The sequence below is a fragment of the Gopherus evgoodei genome, chromosome 6 (genome assembly GCF_007399415.2).
Source record: "Gopherus evgoodei ecotype Sinaloan lineage chromosome 6, rGopEvg1_v1.p, whole genome shotgun sequence".
Lineage (NCBI taxonomy): Eukaryota > Metazoa > Chordata > Testudines > Testudinidae > Gopherus > Gopherus evgoodei.
The window spans coordinates 91,392,235-91,408,607 of record NC_044327.1 but is presented as its reverse complement, the minus strand read 5'-3'; the positions used below and the strand labels follow the sequence as shown (position 1 = coordinate 91,408,607).

The following is a 16,373-nucleotide window of genomic DNA, read 5'->3' as shown; positions in this document are numbered from 1 at the left end:
CCCATCAAGACAAGGTCCTTGAGGTAGATTTGATACTGACATCAGCACTTGGGGCACGTTTGCTCATCTTCAACATCTTTTTTGGTAAAATTCTAATTAATGCAACTGATCCTATTCTATTTGATATAGGTTCTTAAACTGTAGTCATCAATATGGTATCTGAGTGCATTCCAGTAGCGTGTTAAGCAACGTGACTACCACCTGTCACATGTGGTTCTATCTCTTTCCCTCTCCCCAGGGGAAAAATCGTGCGGGCAGCATAGGTATATGTTATGGATAGGTCAAAAAAATGCACCTTGCACTTGGAGCTGAAGATGTGAAGGTTTATGATGGTCTTTAGTTTCTGTGAGTTTGCCAGTCTCAGATTGGTCTCCAAGAAGCTCTGCCATCTGCACAAATGAGCTTTAGCCTTATGGTTGAAGGTTTCATTGAGTCAGGAGTTCCGTTGTCTACCACTATTCTGTTGTCTACCACTATTAGGGAATCTTTTAGATATGCTGGCCCCAGGCCATTAAGGACTTTGAGGATAAGGCCCAAGACCTCGCAATTGACTAGATATTTTATGGGAAACCAGTGTAGAAAGTGCAGGACAGGTTTGATGTGCTCACAGTAGCCTGTGTTGCAGAGGAGATGTGCTGCAGCATTCTGTACCCTTTGAAATTTCCCAAGGGCTGATGGCTTCATGCCCAAGTATACTGCATTGCTGTACTCTACACAAAAGGTGGAAAAAGTGTAACTGAGGCCAGGTCATTGTCTGCTAGGACAGGATGACTCTGCTAGCCAGCCAGCGATAGTAGAAAGTGTGTGTTATAGCAAATGCTGCTCTGTGAGAGCTCAGCATCAGCAAGGAATCTAGGAGCATTCCTCAACTACAGACTGAATGGCTTAGGGGTGTGTGTGTGTGTGTGTGTGTGTGTGTGTGTGTGTGTGTGTGTGTGTGTGTGTGTATCCGTCTTCAACTAAAGGAGCCTGCACTGTGGTTGCAAACTCTTGAAAGTGCTTTTCTCTGCCTATCAGTACTAGTGCTTCTTCCTTGCTTGGTTTCAGCTTTAATCAGCTATTCCTCATCCCTGAGCAGATCTTGTCCAAATTCTGGGTTATCTTGGTGATATGGTTGCATATAGAGAAGGATAGGTAGAGCTGGGTATCATCTGAATATTGCTGGCACTTGATCCCATGTCACCTTACCAGTTCACCCAGTGGTTACCCGTAATGTTTAATAGCACCTAGAGAGACCTGGTGAACCCAGATTTTTTTAATTTTGCCAAATTGGAGGCCTCGTTCCCAATATGACTCTTCATAGAAGAAATTAATATAGTTTCTGTGAATTGTTAGATTGCCCAGGGGATGACCTATGATAAAAATGTTTAATTTCACATTTTCCTCAATGAATAGATCAAATTTCAAGGTTGTAGCTCAAAAGATCAGTTGAATGTTGGCTATTGGACAAATGACATCTAATAAATGACATCTAATAAAAATGACATCTAATAAAAAGTTCAAATCTGTTGATTTTTAGTGCTTAGTGGCCTATAATGGATGAAAATAGCTAGAATGTTTGTTTTGTTTTTTAAAAAAAAAGATAATTTGAAAAATGGAAATTAAGGGCCAGTCAGTTACTTTATTACAAGTCAATGTGTGACAGTACGGTGTGGGAGGGGTTCTCCACCTTTTTCTTTCTGTGGCCCCGCATTATGTGATAAAACCTCCATGCCCCACCTGTGCCACTGCAACTTTTTTTCTGCATATAAAAGCCAGGGCAAGCATTAGGGGGTAGCAAGCAGGACGGCTGTCCAGGGCCCCACACCACAGGGGGCCCGAAAAGCTAAATTGCTTAGGCTTCGGCTTCAGCCTCGGGGGTGGGGCCCAGGGCTTCAGCCCCATGTCATGGGGTTTGGCTTTCTACCCTGGATCCCAGCAAGTCTAATGCCAACCCTGCTTGGTGGACCCTCTGAAACCTGCTCACAGCCCCCCAGAGCAGGGTAAGAATCACTGGGCCCCTGGATAAGAATCACTACAGTATAGTATGTTGGAAGATTAGCATATATTCTGTAATAGTGGTTAATTTTAAAAAGTAAACATTCTTAATCTGTAGACTTTGTCTACAATTGCTTGTGACATAGGAAAGAAAAGAATTTAAAATTACATTCTTAAATACTAAAAGTTTTATATATGATCCCACAGACAAAATATTGTTGGGAAAAGATTATCACAGCTAGTTGCACTGTGATACAAATTGAGGCTGAAGAAAATGATGTCTTAAGTGAGGCATGTCATAATATTTTTTTCCAATATACATAAAAAAAAATTAAGGAAGTGTGAGGAAATGTGATCCAGGAAAATACAATATGTGCAAGACATTTTTTTTTTTTAAAAGAACAAAAACGTCCTTAGTGACACCAGGTCATTACCAAAAACAAGACAAACAAATTCACTCTGGAAAACCTTGGACTACTTCCCAAGGCTACTTTTTGCCTGGTTTAAATAACACCCTGTTCTGTTAAAGTTCCTATACAAATGTTGTGTACAAATTCACCAATAAACAATAACCTTTCACTATGCTTTAAAAATATACCATGGTTGAAAATACAGGGCCATACTCTTGGCTGGCATAAATTAGCCTTTGATTTCTACAGATGTACATCAGTTTATATCAGCAGAGAATCTGTCCCATAGAATACAGTTCTCCTGTTTTTATATAAACAAAATTCCCTTGGAAGATAATCAGAGTTTCGTCTGCGTTAAGAGAACACAACTGAGCTGGTGATGGAACACACTATAATAATCCCCACAAAAAAGCCCTCTTCCTATTAAGTGTGTGTGTGTGAGAGAGAGAGAGAGTGAGTGAGTGAGTATGCAACTTAATAGAACATTGTACCTTAAAAACAAATCTCCTAAAGCCAGAGAATTCTAAGCTATGTTTATATATATTTTTTTAATCTAATCACTAGAAAATACTGAAATACAAAGATAAGGAGTTTCGGACAACGTTAGTTGAACCTTCATATCCTTGCTATCTTGTGCACTCACTAAGTGTCCCTGACAAAAACTGCAGTATCCAGCTGCTAGCTGGATAACTTTCTGAAGCTATCCTGTGAGGGGCTAAGCAGTGGAGCTCTGTAACTGGGAAGTGTGATGGGGCATCTGCCCCAGACTGGTGGAGAAAGTGTTAAAATCAGCCCTACTGACAGCAGACAGCCGGTCAGAGAGGAGCTGCAGTGAGTAGCCAATGAGGGCAGAGCAGGCTCATTTATAAAGAGAGCTGAATTGCAGAGGAGGCAGCTCCCTCTTGGGAGTCCAGGGAGAAGGACTTTTGCCCACAACTGGGGCAGGATCATCTCCAACTGTTGGGTGGTGAATATCCTTCATCAGGGCTACCCTATCAAATTCTTCTCCTTCCCTCCTCGTCTTCCGCCCAATGGCTGCCCTTGGACCCTTTCCAGGACCATCTCCACGAGGAAGTGACTGCCCTCCTCCAAAAGGGCACCATAAAACCTTTGCCATACCACTACCATGGCCATTGTTTTTATTCCCCCTATTTCCTTGCCCTGAAGAAAGGAGGTGTTCTTCATTCCATTTTGGATCTCTGCTCCTTGAACAAGTTTATTCACAAGTTTTGCATCAGGATGATCACTCTCCTCCTTATTATCCCTTCCTTCTCCCCATAGAGCTTGGCCTGTAGCTCTTGATATGAAAGATACATACTTCCACGTAGACATCCACCCTGCTCATCGCAAATTCTTCTGCTTCAAGGTGGGGAGTTCCCATGACCGATTCCATATCCTCCCTTTTAGAATTGCTGCTGCCCTCCCATGTCTTCATGAAGATCTTTGCTGTCATGGCAGCTTATATGCACCGCCTGGATCATTCCCTCTTCCCCTGTCTGGATAACTGGCTACTTATGGTGCCCTCTTGCTCCCATCTTCTTGCCACCATCCAGACCCTCCACACCCTCCTCGGCAGCTTGGGGATCTGCATCAATAAAGAAAAGTCGATCCTCGTCCCTACCTGCATGCTCACCTTCATAGAGGCACGCCTGTACTCTTGGCAGCCCGCACCTTTCTTCCCAGGGATCGCTTTACCACCCTCACTTCTTCTTGTATTGCTATGCTCTGACAGTACCGCAAATGTTTGTCCGTCAGTGCCTCTCCCTCCTGGGCCATATGGTGGCCTGTACCATGGTCACGCTGTACATCTGTCTCCATATGTGTTGCATTCAGCTGTGGCTCCACTCTGCAATCCGCAGTCAGATGGCCTGAACAAGCAGGTCATCATCCCTCCCGCTGTTTGGCTTACCTCATCTGGTGGTGCAACCCATCCGTTGTTCTACCAGGCATTCCATTCATGTCCTTCATGCCCAGCACCACTCTCAGCATAGATGCCTCACTCGTGGGCTGGGGGGTCAACCTTAACGGCCGCACGGCCCAGGATCTTGGGTCCCTAGTGGTTGTGTGGCTGCACATCAACGTCGTGGATCTATGGGCAAGTGACTGTCCTGCCAGGCCTGCCTGTCCTTCCTCCATTCCCACCATGTTCAACTGCTGTCCAACAACATGATGGCGGTTATCCATATCAACAGACAGGGTGGGGCTGGGTCTCCTTCCCTCTGCACAGAGGCCATCCATCCTTGGAACTGATGCTTCCAGCTTGCACACTGGAAGCATCACAGATGCTTGGACACTGTACATCTGGGCAGCAGCAACTCCCTGGTGGACAGCTCAGCTGGTCTTTCCACACCAACCACGAGTGGGAACTCCATGACTCTTGTCCATCTTTCATTGGTGGGGCATGCCTCACTGGGACCTCTTCATGACATCGGAGAACTGAAAGCTTCCTCTCTTCTACTTCTGGGGAGCCCTGGGCTCAGCTTTCAAGGCAAGGCCATTCTCATTCCCTGGACCGTGGATCTCCACTATGCCTTCCTGCCCATTTTCCTCCTTCCCCAGGTCCTGCGCAGAGTGCGGAAGGACCGAGTGATGGTTATCCTTATAACTTCCTCCTGGTCTTGCCAGTAATGGTACACCAATCTTCTCCACCTCTCTGCTCGCCCCCCAAGTCCTCTTCTGGCCCTCCTGGATCTCCTAACGCAGGCGCATGGCTGGCTGCAGCACCCCAACCTGAGTCTTCTCCATCTAGTAGCCTGGTATTTGGATGGAGCTTGTGTGTAGACCAGACTTGCTCCACCCCCATCCAAGACATGATCACTCGTAGCATACTCCAATCAACTGTTATCAAGCTAAGGGGCACTGCTTTACTATGTGGGCACACCACCATCACATCTCTCCAGACTCGTCTCCATTCCTGTCCTTCTAGACTACCTCTGTCATCTATGCCTATTGGGCCTTGCCCGTTCCTCCATCTGCATCCACCTGGCGCTCAGTGCCTTTCTTCCTCCTGTCAATGGCTTCTCCGTCTTCACTCATCCAAAGACCTCCTGCTTCCCATGGCCTTCTCAGTGACTTTTGCTCCGTAGGGAGGCCTACCCTTTCTTGGGATCTGAATCTGGTCCTCACTGGACTCACCAAGCCACCCTTCAACCCCCTTGCCACCTGCTCTCTCACTCATCTTTCCATGAAGGTTGATCTTCTTGGTGGGCGTCATCTCCGCAGGGTTCATCAGTGAACTGACAGCCATGATGGCAGATCCACCATTAACCAACTTTCACAAAGACACGATCTCCTTATGTTTTCACCCCAAGTTACTGCCCAAAGTGGCTTCCTCCTTCCACCTCAACCAAAGTATACACCTTCTGGTCTTCTGCCCTAAGCTGCATGCCTCTCCCAGTTGTGCAGAAGAAACAATATGAAAGAGATTTCAGACTGTTCTAGGCTTGATTCTGACCTTCAATGCCTGCCATTCTTCAGTCAGTCTAATGAAATCTTAGGTTTTTATGCATTAAATATTCAAAATTAAAAATCACTGAATAACATACAACAAGCGACGAAACCTGGCCTGCCATAACAGCATTAATAATCCCAATCCCAACTACCTTGAATCTAACCTCGTGGGATGATTCGCATGATTGGAGTGTTTAAAGTCTGTGATTATAATCTGTTCAGGAAGGGTAGAGTAGGTTAAAGAGGTGGAGAGGAGGCAATCCACATTAAAGACATCCTTATTTGTTATGATAAATCAGAAGCACGGGGTTAAAAATGCACCTGTATACATCTGCTAACTAATAAAGCCCAAGAGGCTTTGCTGATGGGGGTCTGATACAGACCACCAAATCAAACTAGAGAATAGGAGTCACTCTTTAAATACTAGTCTGTAATGTGTGGGGAGGGAGAGGGAATCTCTGTTGTTATGGGGACCTTCAGTTTGGGAAACATATTCTGAAAGATTTGTGCAGCCAGTAGTAAAACACCATCAGTTTCTAAAAATTAAAGATAATTTCCTAACACAAAAGGTATTGCAACCAACATGAGGTAAGTCTATTTTGCCACCTTATTTGGCACTGATAAAGGCTGATCTAGAAGTTGGTGGTTGCCTACGGACCAGTGATCTTGACTTGATTATATTCAGTGTGGACAGAGAGCTATCCCAACTAGGTAATATGTAGTTGTGGTACTTCAAAAAGGCTAATTTCCCAAAACTAAAGAAAATTATGAGCAAAATTGAGTAGGAGAAAAAAATTAGTTAGAAAAATGAGTGAAAATTGGGAGTTCTTTAAGAATAGTTTATTAAATGTTCTAACAGCCACAATTCCACAGTCAAGAAGGATGCTAAAGAAAATGGCTAAAAACTCATCTTGGTTCAGTGGCAAAGTGAAGGCATCAATTAGATATTTAAAAAGCAATATACATAATAATTGGGAAAAAGGGAAAATAGACAGCAATTGATATGAATTAAAAGTTATGAAGTGTAGAAAACTAATAAGGACATCAAGAAAAATCCTTGGCTGGCCAGGTTAAGGACAATAAGAAGAAGTTTACGTATATTAGGAAAAAAAAAAATCCAAGCAATGGTATAGGTTAATTTCTTGATGGAGATGGTAAAATTGTTAATGATACAGAAAGGGCAGAAGTGTTCAATAAATACTTCTGTATTTGGAAAGTACCAGGATGATGTACTTGTATCATTTGGGGATAAAGAATTATCTTCTAGTAGTACATTAGTAACTTGAAGATACATGTCAGACAACATTTATTAGGAATAAACATTTTAAAATCAACAGGCTGTGATAACTTGCACCAAAGAGTCCTACAAGAATTGGCTTAGGAGATCTCTGACCCACTGATGTTAATTTTTGATGTCATCTCTTGAATACCAGGGAAATTCCAGAAGATGGGAAAAATGCTAATGTTGTGCTAATATTTTAAAAAGGGTAAACGGGATGATCCAGGTAACTACAGGCCAGTTAGTCTGACATCAGTTCAGGGCAGAATAATGGAAAAGCTGACACTGAATTCAATTAATAAAGAATTAAAGGATATGAATGTTGTTTATTCCAATTAGCATGATTTCATGAAAAATAGGTCTTGTGAAACAAACTTGTATTCATTCTTTGAGATTATTCATTTGGCTGATAAAGGTAGATGTAATATAATTAGATTTTTGTAAGGCAGTTGCCTAGTACTACCAAATATTCCAATTTTAAAAATCAGCACTGTGCAAAACAATAGAGCATAGGTTAAATGGATTAAGAACTGGTTAATGGACAACTACTTTTTTTGAGATCTGTCAATGGGGAATCATCATTGAATAATAGCGTTTCTTGTGGGGTTTGGCAAGGATTGATTCTAGCCCCAACACTATTAAACATTTTCATCAACTATCTGAAAGTAAATTTAAAGTCATTGTTACTAAAATTTGCAGATGACAACAAGGTTAACAGAGTGGTAGTTAATAATGAAGACAGGGCAGTCATGCCACGTGATCTGGATTGCTTGGTAACCTGTGCCCATTCAAACAAAATGTATTTTTAATACAGCTAAATGAAAAGTTTTATACATCAAGGAAGGAAGAATGCATACCATATTTACAGCATGGGTGACTTTATCCTGGAGAACAATGACTATGAAAATTAATTTAGGAGTCGTTGTGGATAGTCAGTTTAAGGAAAGTTTCCAGTGCGATGCTATGGAATAAAGGGCTGGTTTATAAATGGGGAGTAGCAAGTTGGAGTAGGGAGGTGATACTACCTCTGCATACAGCAGTGCTGAGAATGATACTGAAATACTTGGTACAGTTCTGATGTCCACCTTTTAAAAAGGATGTTGGAAAAATGGGAGAGTGCGAAAAGAGCCACCCAAAATTATTCAATGTATTCAGGAGGTCAGACTAAATGATCTAATGATCCCTTCTGGACTTTCATCTCTAGAATCTATCAATCCACCCCTTCCCAAATGGCCAAAAGGTAAAACAGATGGGCTTAGTAGCGTGTCTGGAAGAATAACAATTTTAAGCTTTGTTGGGCTAAAACGTGGTAAGTGGAACCTTTTGTAGAAAATGCCCTGTAAGCAGTCTGCTGCCTTTTAAGCCAGGAGCTGTCTAGCTCAGGCACTATTATTCATTATAGCAGTGGAGCTATTGCATAGGAAAGAAGGCAGACTCACAGACAATAAGATTCTAAACCACTCAGAGCTTTATAGGTAAATCCCAACACTTTAAACTCCACCCTATAAATTTACTGGCAGCTGGTACACATTACAGAGCACTGGTTTAATAGGCTGTCACTCTGTTTGACACATCATTTAACAAGTGGGCATTTAAGAGCTGCATTCTGGCCTAATTGCAGTTTCTGGATATTCTTCAAGTTGTATCAGTATGTAGCACATATTCAAATTAATCCAGTTTCAATGTGAGAAAGGCGCGGATAACTGTAATGAGGGCTGCACCTGAAAGGAGAGGTCTCTTCTTGCCAGGAACAGATGGAGAAAAACACCATTGACCACAGCTGCAACCTGAGCATCCAGAAGCAGTTCAGAATCTAATGAAGGTCTTAAAATGCAAACCTGTTACGTAAGGATCAGTCAGGCGTGCAGCTTGTGATACTAACGAGAAATTAAAACCCTAACATTTTTTATGCATTGTGGGGAAAATTTTCCTGCATGGCAGTTTTTGCACACTCAATTTTTAACATTGGATTCTGGTTGTACATTAGCTGAAAGTGCTGTGCGATTTGTTATGTAATACAAATATATATCCTTTGCTCTCTGAATCAGTCCCATCAGTAATTTATAATTTCACTTTTACTCAGAATGTTTGGCTTCCAAAGATGATATAAAGAGGGGAAATATTAATTCTATAATTAGGTATTTTATAATTCAGTATCAATAATATTTCCTCCCAAAATAAAATTGTATATGATTTTAACAGCTTCCTTTAAGATTTCCATTGAGTGTTATCTTACCTGTGTTTGTATTCTAGATGGTAAATGTTTCATGTCAGAAATTATCTTTACTTGTGTCTTATCTGTTGCTTAAAATAAAATAAAATAAATCTAGATACTATCTGAATGGTTGTCTTTGAAGTTCACTATTACATCATTGCAATTTTTGTGGTATGATGAATGTTTTTATTTTTATTTCCATAATGAAAACAAATGACTTCTAACTGGCTTGCATGTTGCTTTTTATAGATAGTGGACCTATTATGGAATGTTGGTGGTTTTCAGTGTAACATTTAGTTAATATGTAGAGGTTCAATCCTGCCTCCCTTATGCACATGAGTAAGCCCCACTGACTTCATTGGGACTGCTCACTTGGGTGTGGAGTTGTAGGATTGGGCTAAAATATTATAGCTACTGGATCAAGTAGGTCACCTTCAAATTAGAAGTTCATAATAGTTAATGGACACAATTGTTTCCTACACGTATAACAAAAGAAAGTATTAAAATAGCACATGCAGATTTCTAGTGGGCTCTGGAAATAAATTAATGTTTCCCAATGATCTCTGTTCTAGTGAAGGAAGCCCTTCTCCCAGAAAGGAGCTGCTTCATAACATAGACCCCATGTTTGTGGACACTTCTCCATGTGAGTATACAATTCATTGCTAGTCATATTATATAGACATATAGTTTGATATCTGTCTAATACGTGTTGTTTTCCCCTCAAGAAAAGTTTCACCTTTTGTAGGTGAAGAAAGGAAATACTTACTTGCAAATGGAAGGCATCCTAAGTCACTGCCTTAAAATGGAGTTGCAATAATCGCAACTATAGTGTACTGTTAACTATAGCCTAAATCATTGCCGGGCTGTGCTCTTCATTTCCCAGTGTTCTGAAGCACTTCAATGCAAAGAATAATATACTGCAGGCTGTGGGGTTATTGAGAGAAAATCACATGCCTCAGGTGTACAGTAAGACCAAAGTGCCTCCTGCACTCAAGATTAGAAGTTATCTCCTAATATCCACATGTCCTGTGGTGTTCTATCTATAATAAGATTGTATTATTAACAGAGGTGAAAGTAAGCCACTGCGGGGAGCCCCAGGCCCTTTAAAGCGCCACCTGAGCCCTGCTGCCGGGGCTCCGGCAGTGCTTTAAAGGGTCCGGGGCTCCCCGCAGCAGTCAGAGCCTCTGGCCCTTTAAATGGCTGCCGGAGCACTGCCACTGCTGGGGTAGTGGCAGCAGGGCTCTGGCGGTGCTTTAAAGGGCCTGGGACTCCCTGCAGTGGCAGGAACACCGAGCCCTTGAAATCACCTCCTGGGCCCTGCTGCTGCTACCCAGTCCTAGCCCGAGGCCTACTGCTCGGGATAGCAGCGGCAGGGCTCCCTCGGTGATTTAAAGGGCCCAGAGCTCCACAGCGGCCAGAGCCCCAGGCCCTTTAATTTGCTTCTGAGGCCTGGGGCTCCCAGCCGCCTCTGCAGCTGGTAGCTCCAGGGTGATTTACTTTCACCTCTGATTATTGACCTTGCAAATGGAAAACTTTCGTTTGTAAAAGGCTGACATTCCAAGCCTCGTGGCTGCTTTTGTGCCATTCTAACATGAGTTGGAGGCTTTGTTAGCAAGTCATGCTGCTCTCTAAATGCTTTGTTTTATAATTCAGCATTTGGTAAGGACTAGGAGCTCTTTAAAACGGGGATTACTCATGGAGATTTTCATTGGAACATGACTCTCCTGGAGATTTTGAAGTTTTTATGTTAATTAAATTAAGATATACAGTAATATATTGAGAGCTAAACACTGACTGAAGAAAGTCAGTGCAGTGGAGATAGTGGCATGTAACCTGTGAGCCTGGCGCATGTCATACTGTAGTAGCTGGATGGAATGGCTTAGGATAGGCTGCCACAATGTACATCTGGCTCTGTGTTGCTTCTCCTCTAAGCAGGAGCACATGATCTCACCTTGGCTAGTCACTGCTCCTTGTGTGATGATAGCATACATACTGGCCGTGCCAGTTTCCCTCTACGGTAGGCCTGCACAACTCATAAAGCGGCGAGGGCCATATTACTCCAAAGAAAACAGCTGAGGGCCAAAACCCCTTGGCCCCGCCTAAATACCCCCCCCAGCGCCATCCACTCTCCCCCCCCCCGAAATACATCCCCCAGCCCAGCGCTGCCCGCCCCCACAGAAACAACCACACCCCCTGCTGAAGTATAAAGCCTTGCTGCCGCTGCCTGCTTGCCCACTTGGCTCGTCATCCCCCCATTAAATAAGGGGAGGGGAAAAGGGGGACAGTTTGAAAGGATTTTCTGAGGCCATGAACTAAGGGGAGGGGAAAGGGGGGCAGTGTGAAGGGATTGGACGTGACTGTCCAACACACAAACACAGGGGCTGCAGGGAACCGGGGGGGGGGGGGAGGTCCCTGGACCGGGCAGCAGTCGGGCAGGGCAGGTGCCACGCACACGCACACACACACCCCCCTCCTCTACCTTCCCCAGTGATTTCCTGGCCGTCCACAGACAGATCAAAGCCCCCTGTCCCCGATAACTAAGGAGGCTGCCCTTGGACCAACCAGTGCAGTAGACACCCCGCCCCCAACCAATTTGAGGGGGTCTTGGCACAATCCCCCCCGCCTCCCAAGCTGCGGCTCAAGCCCAGGCCGAGTGCCCCTCCCGTCGTTTGGCACTTACCGGCTCTGCCTTGTGCCCAGCGGTTTCTGCCTCAGCAAGCCCCGGAAGTGAGGCACCCGTTGTATGCCAGGCAGGAGGAGTGGGAGACGGAGACGTGCACTTCTGGCTGTTAGGGCAATTGGAGCGTGGTGCATGGAGCTATGAGATGGGCCTCCCCCTGCAGGCAGGGGGAAAACCCAGCAGCCCCACCCCACCCCACCCCACGCCTGTGGGCTGCACAGTGAGCCTATGTGGTCTGCAGGCAGCCTTGGGGCCACATGTTGTGCAGACCTGCTCTACGGAATGCTCTGTAGGCTGGTACAGCCCTGAAAGCAGTCCTTGTAGGCTATCGTGCCCTGGTATGTTGTCACGGAGGCATACTTTAGAGCAGGGGTCTCAACCTCAAATGACCACGAGGGCCCCATGAGGGCTAGTTCATTGGCCTGAAGGCCGCATCACTGACACCGCTGATCTCGCTGCGCCCGGCCCTGCCCCCACTCCACCCCTTCCATGAGGCCTCGCCCCTTCCCTGCCCCCATTCCAACCCCTTTCGTGAAGTCCCCACCCCAACTCCGCCCTCTCCCTGCCCCCAAAGGGAGCATGAGGGGTGTGGCGGGAGCTCAGGGCAGGGAGTTGAGGTGCAGCAGGGGGTTGGGGTACAGGCAGGGGGCTCAGGGTGCAGAAGGGGTGTGGGATACAGCAGGGGGCTCAAGTCAGGGGGTTGGGGTGCAGGAGGGGTGTGGGATGCGGCAGGGGGTTCAGGACAGGGAGCTGGAGTGTAGCAGGGGGTTGGGGTGCAGGTAGGGGGCTCAGGGCAGAGGATTGGGGTGCAGAAGGGGTGTGGGATGCAGCAGAGGGCTCAGGGCAGAGGTGCAGGCAGGGGGCTTAGGGTATGGAGTTGGGGGGCACGATGCAGGAGGGCTTCAGGCTCTGGGGTGGCAGCGGCGCACACGGGCCAGGGCAGGCTGCTGTTCCCCTGGCACCGCTCCCGCTCCGGGAAGTAGCTGGAACCATGTCCCCGCATCCCCTGGGGGAGGGGGGACTCAGGGCTTCACACACTGCTTGCCGCATCTCCAGGTACCTCCTCCGAAGCTCCCATTGGCTGCGGTTCCCCATTCCTGGCCAATGGGAGCTGTGGGGGGGGGGGGGAGAGGCAGTGCCTGGAAGCCCTGGCAACACACAAATGGAGCCCTCTGTTTCTCCCACTCCCCAGGCCACAGGGATGTGATGCCATCCACTTCAGGGAACGGCACGGGGCTTGAGGGGGCAATCCTGCAGCTGTAGTTTGCACACCCCTGGCTTGGAGGTAGCAGCCCGCAGGCCGCGTGTTTGAGATCCCTGCTTTAGAGACTACCTCTCTCCTTGTGTGGTACTGCAGTGGTTGAACTCAGCTGAGATGCCCAAGCTAAGAGATTCCAGATATAAATCTGGAAGAGGTCTGGAGGCAAGAAGCTTTCAATGTAGAGTCATAGGCTCAGGAGCTCACACTCCACATTGGTTCAACAGTGCCCAGGATGGCTGAGGTTTAATGCTAACTGCAAGCCTATCGTATTTATTCAGGATCTCTCTGTGGTGGTAAATTAAGGGGAGTTATTGTATTGGTGGTGAGACGTGAATGATCATTAAAATTGAAATTTTGTACGTCTTGTGCTTCAGGCACATTAAAAAGAAATTAAGTTCATAAATACTTACCCAGATGCCCTTATTTACAACATGTGGCTTCCCTACCTTTTTTCCGTGCTGTGTCAGCCTACACCACCCATTTGGCCATCCAGCACCAATTGCACATATGTTCAGGAAAAGACAGGACTAAGCCTTAAATATGTAACCTTTCAGCTCTTTCCCTAACTTTAATTTTAATTCTCAAAAGGGTTGTTTAGAGTAAGTAGCTATACAGTTGCTAGATTTTATCAGTTTTGATAAATATTATAAGTATTTTCTCAGGTACCTTATAGGTGTCAAAATCATCATTTCTTCATCTAATACATGAGAAACAGTTTTGTCTGACACAACAGAGCATATTAATTTATATTACAGCCTTAAGCAGTCTTGGGTCTGGCCTATTCATATTTGGTTTAATTTTTTGCATGGTACTGAACGCCCACAACTTCTCTTAACTTAATTGCAGATTGAAGGAGCTGTGTACTTTGCAAGACAAGCTCATTATCTGGTTAGTGATTCTAGTTTTGACAGTGATAATGTAGTAAGATTCTCCTATAAGGTCATAAAAACTCAATGTATATAATTTTATGTCTGTGTTAATAAACATAAATATATTTGTACACATCTCAGCCTGTCTCTCCTTAAGCTTCCTTTATTTTTTATTTTTCAAAAAGAGGGATGACATGGTTGGAAGGATAGGCTAGAACACTGATTTTGGCAGCTATGTTTTGAATACACAATGTGGGTAAAGGGAAGAGGGACACAAAATTTAGAATAAACCTAAATTTACTATGGCAAAAACTGACCTTGTTATTTTTCCATTCTCTCCCTTCTCCAACACTGTTGACTATATGGCCATCCTGTGTCATATAGGTCCATAAACTGGGTGTTGTTCTTGGTTTCCTTTTCATTCTCTACACACTATACATCCATGCTGTGTTCAGAACTTGCCTCCGCTGAGGCAACACTTCTGAGACTCCTTTCCTTTCTAGCCATTTCATCCCCTTCTTTATTACTGAGGCCACCTTATCTTTGGGCTTCCTGACATTCATTTTGCTCCTGTCTAGGTCCATTCAAAACACTTCTGCTAAAATCATCTTCCTGACCCATTCTTCTGACCATGCCCCCAAGGTGTAGACATTGAAATAGAAAAGTTAAGGAGAGGAAGTTGAGGGGCAGATTTTGTCTTCTATTCTACACTGTCAGTGTACAAAATGTGGAATAAACTCTGCATATTATTTGAGGGCCTGGCAGCAGAATCTGTACTTTAACAGTTGAATTGGCTGGCTTTTTTCTAGCCACTGGAAAATATAGATCTCATGATCAACATGTCCTCTGCAGTTATGATTGCTAACCAGGAAAAGAGGAGGCAGGAAGCCAAACAAAAAGACTTTAATTCAACGTACATTCTTACTAGATTACCAGTTGAAACAAATGGATATGGAACAAATATTATTGGACATAAGATTGTGAACCTTAGCTGGAATAACTTGCACTCACAAAGCCTCTTTACATGCTGAAAACTGTTTCAGTACACCATGAGGGAGAGAACGTGGCAGAATAGAAAATGCTTATACAGGATGTTTAAAATACATATTGATCAAGTATGTCTCATTATTGGCCTCAGTACAAGCCAGGAGTTCAGTGAGAATTGGGAGGGGTGGGGTGAGTGTTTTCATGTATATATGTTTCTGAACCAAAAAAACCCCTACATTAAACTGGAGTGAAGGTTAAGAATACTTATACATAGAGATGATAAGCGCTATGGGAATGTTGTAATTATCCAGAAACCCCCCCTCAGATATTAGTAACCTGTGGGAAGTTAATGCTGGTGACAAGAAGAAAACTGAAGCTTTTGAAGTAGGCTGCCGACAAAGACTCTTCCATATTTCCTGGATGGAAAAGAAGACTAATGCTGATGTTAGAAATATTATTGGAGAGAAGCAGACCCTGATGTCGGAAATTAATGTATGCAAACTTGTGTACTTTGGAAATAGCCTTGAGAATGTTATTATGGAAGGCGTGATGAAGGGTCATTGTAGTAGGGGACAACTAGCAAAGAGATGGATGGATGGTATGTGGCAGATCACTGGAAGGTCTGCTGCTGAGTGCTTGAAGTTAGTGATGGACCGTAAGGGCTTCTGAAAATTCTGCTATTATGTCACCGATGTTCAGACATGAATACGTGGATTTACTCTTTTAGTAATCCATGAGATTGATCCTTAACATGTTTAGATGAACTCAGTGTTTAAAACTGTGTGACAGGATGGTCAGTCTCTATTTTTAAAAGGCCGCTTGAATTATTTTTTGCTTACAGATGTAGTTCTTTCCTGTTCTGGGTGATGTAGTTTTGTGTGATGTGAATGAATATGATGTGATGCATTAATTGTTGTGGCTTGCTTTCTCTCTGTTCTACCTGAAATATCAGGAAAAGGGCAAATATTTACACCTGTGTAAGAGCTACTGTTGGTGATTACTATTCACTGGAAGAGCCAGAGTACCCAAGCTCTGCTGCAGGAACAGGTAGAGCAGGTTAACAAACAGGAACCTACGGCACAGGAAACAGAATAAAACAGCCCCCTCAGGAGGAAGGAGATAGCTAGGGAAGCTCTGATTCAGAGCTGGCTAATGAAGCTTGCATAGTTGGGAGGTCAGAGCCTTATATTGATTATACTTAATTTATAGATAGCTGGGAATGGGGGTGTTTTCTGGTCCCTTTCC

General features: G+C 44.4%; 1 protein-coding gene across 2 annotated transcripts in view; it reads left to right on the top strand.

Moving 5' to 3' along the window:
• Positions 1-16,373, top strand: part of ARSB (arylsulfatase B) — an 88,512-nt gene that overhangs the window by 51,094 nt on the left and 21,045 nt on the right. For both annotated transcript variants that reach the window (XM_030567408.1, XM_030567409.1), the window contains one exon: positions 9,904-9,974. In XM_030567408.1, the coding sequence (XP_030423268.1) occupies positions 9,904-9,974 (71 nt within the window). The remainder of the gene's footprint in view (positions 1-9,903; positions 9,975-16,373) is intronic.